General features: G+C 36.6%; 1 protein-coding gene across 1 annotated transcript in view; it reads left to right on the top strand.

Moving 5' to 3' along the window:
* LOC105457026 (farnesyl pyrophosphate synthase-like) overlaps positions 1-1,609 on the top strand; it is a gene marked incomplete at its 3' end in the record, with an annotated part of 15,693 nt that extends 14,084 nt beyond the window's left edge. Inside the window, exons 4-6 of the mRNA XM_011701432.1 lie at positions 867-1,070; positions 1,180-1,344; positions 1,433-1,609. Of these exons, the coding sequence (XP_011699734.1) occupies positions 867-1,070; positions 1,180-1,344; positions 1,433-1,609 (546 nt within the window). The remainder of the gene's footprint in view (positions 1-866; positions 1,071-1,179; positions 1,345-1,432) is intronic.
* Between the last annotated feature and the right edge of the window lie 5 nt (positions 1,610-1,614).

Genomic DNA, 1,614 nt, shown 5'->3' with positions numbered 1-1,614 from the left:
TTTTCGCGAATTCCTTTCCACGAAACCTCGACAATTTTCACGATTTTTGAACTCTTATATAGCGTGCGCGCGGGATATCGGAATCCACGGTCGAAATTATCACCTACATCCGACGAACGTATAATTAGACGCTTCTCCCGGGCGCGCCGAATAACACGGTATGACCGAGCTCGCAATTATTGCTGCAGCAACGGTCCACCAATCTCTCGAGAAGAGTTTCCTTCCTGTGTACATCACGCGTAATTTGCAAAAGTTAGGAATGCTTATAACTAAGCACATTTTTACTCCTCTGGCACCACGAGCGCGTATTCAACTTTTCGCGAGATGTCAATATTATTTTATGTCAATCGTAACAATCGACAGAATTTATTCTCTCTCTCTCTCTCTCTCTCTTACGAGGATAGTGTTCGTAAAAATACATTATCTCCCCTCAAAATTTAAAGATAACTTAAAAAAAGTCTAAATAAATAGAACCAGATTTTATCTAGAAAATGAAAAAAATTATCGAGTGTTTTACTAACATATAAACAACTTATGATAAAATGAAATATGTGGCCGTAAATTATAAATTTAAACAAATATGCAGATTAATGCATCCTTCTTACCTAATATCTCTTACACAGGTACTACAATACAATGTTCCAGGAGGAAAAAAACTACGCGCTTTTACGTTAATTTATGCCTACAAGCTGCTAGCACCAAGTGATCAACTTACAGAAGAAAACATTCGTTTAGTACGGATCTTAGCATGGTGCATAGAATTGGTGCGTAATTCAATTTTTTTATTCTTTACGACACTGATATATTTGATAAATTAATTCGAATTAATAAAACACAGTATATGAAGACATTTATTTGTTATACAGATGCAAGCCCATTTCCTCGTGATAGATGACATACAGGACCGATCATTAATTCGCCGAGGCCAACCATGTTGGTATCGATACAATGATATAGAACTAGCTGCAATTAACGATAGTTTAATCTTACAGAGCTCTATGTTTTATCTAATTCGAAAACACTTCAAAGGGAAAGATTGCTATGTAAATCTACAAGAAACATTCCAGGATGTGAGTAAAAATCTTTTCCTTCCGATCATACATGCGTTATGTATAAACGCTAGCTTATCTCTTCTTTTACGTTTTAATCGAGCAGTTATATATGAAAATATTTCGACAGATCACTTTCAAGACAGTGATGGGCCAAAGTTTAGATATGCTCTCTACCAATTTTGGCAAGAAACCGAATTTAGATCTCTTTACGATGAATCAATATAATGCCATTGCTGAGTACAAAACGTCGTATTATTCATTTCTTTTGCCAGTAACCGCAGCGATGCAGTTAGTAAGTGGCACCACATTTTCTTATGTACGAAAAAACTGATAAGTTTCGATGATAATTGTGATACATTGTGATACATTATTTGATGTAGGCCGGAATAAAGGATCCAGAGATGTTCAGGCAAACGAAAACCATCTTGTTAGAGATGGGGCACTTGTTTCAAGTCCAAGATGATTATTTGGGTTGCTTTGGAGATCCCGACGTCTATCGCAAGGATTTTACTGATATACAGGAGGGAAAATGTACGTGGCTGGCTGTTGTAGCTCTCCAACG

This window comes from Wasmannia auropunctata, unplaced genomic scaffold, assembly GCF_000956235.1.
Source record: "Wasmannia auropunctata unplaced genomic scaffold, wasmannia.A_1.0 LD335400.1, whole genome shotgun sequence".
NCBI classification, from domain to species: domain Eukaryota; kingdom Metazoa; phylum Arthropoda; class Insecta; order Hymenoptera; family Formicidae; genus Wasmannia; species Wasmannia auropunctata.
Note: the sequence above shows the minus strand (reverse complement) of the source record. Positions and strands in the feature narration are given on the sequence as shown.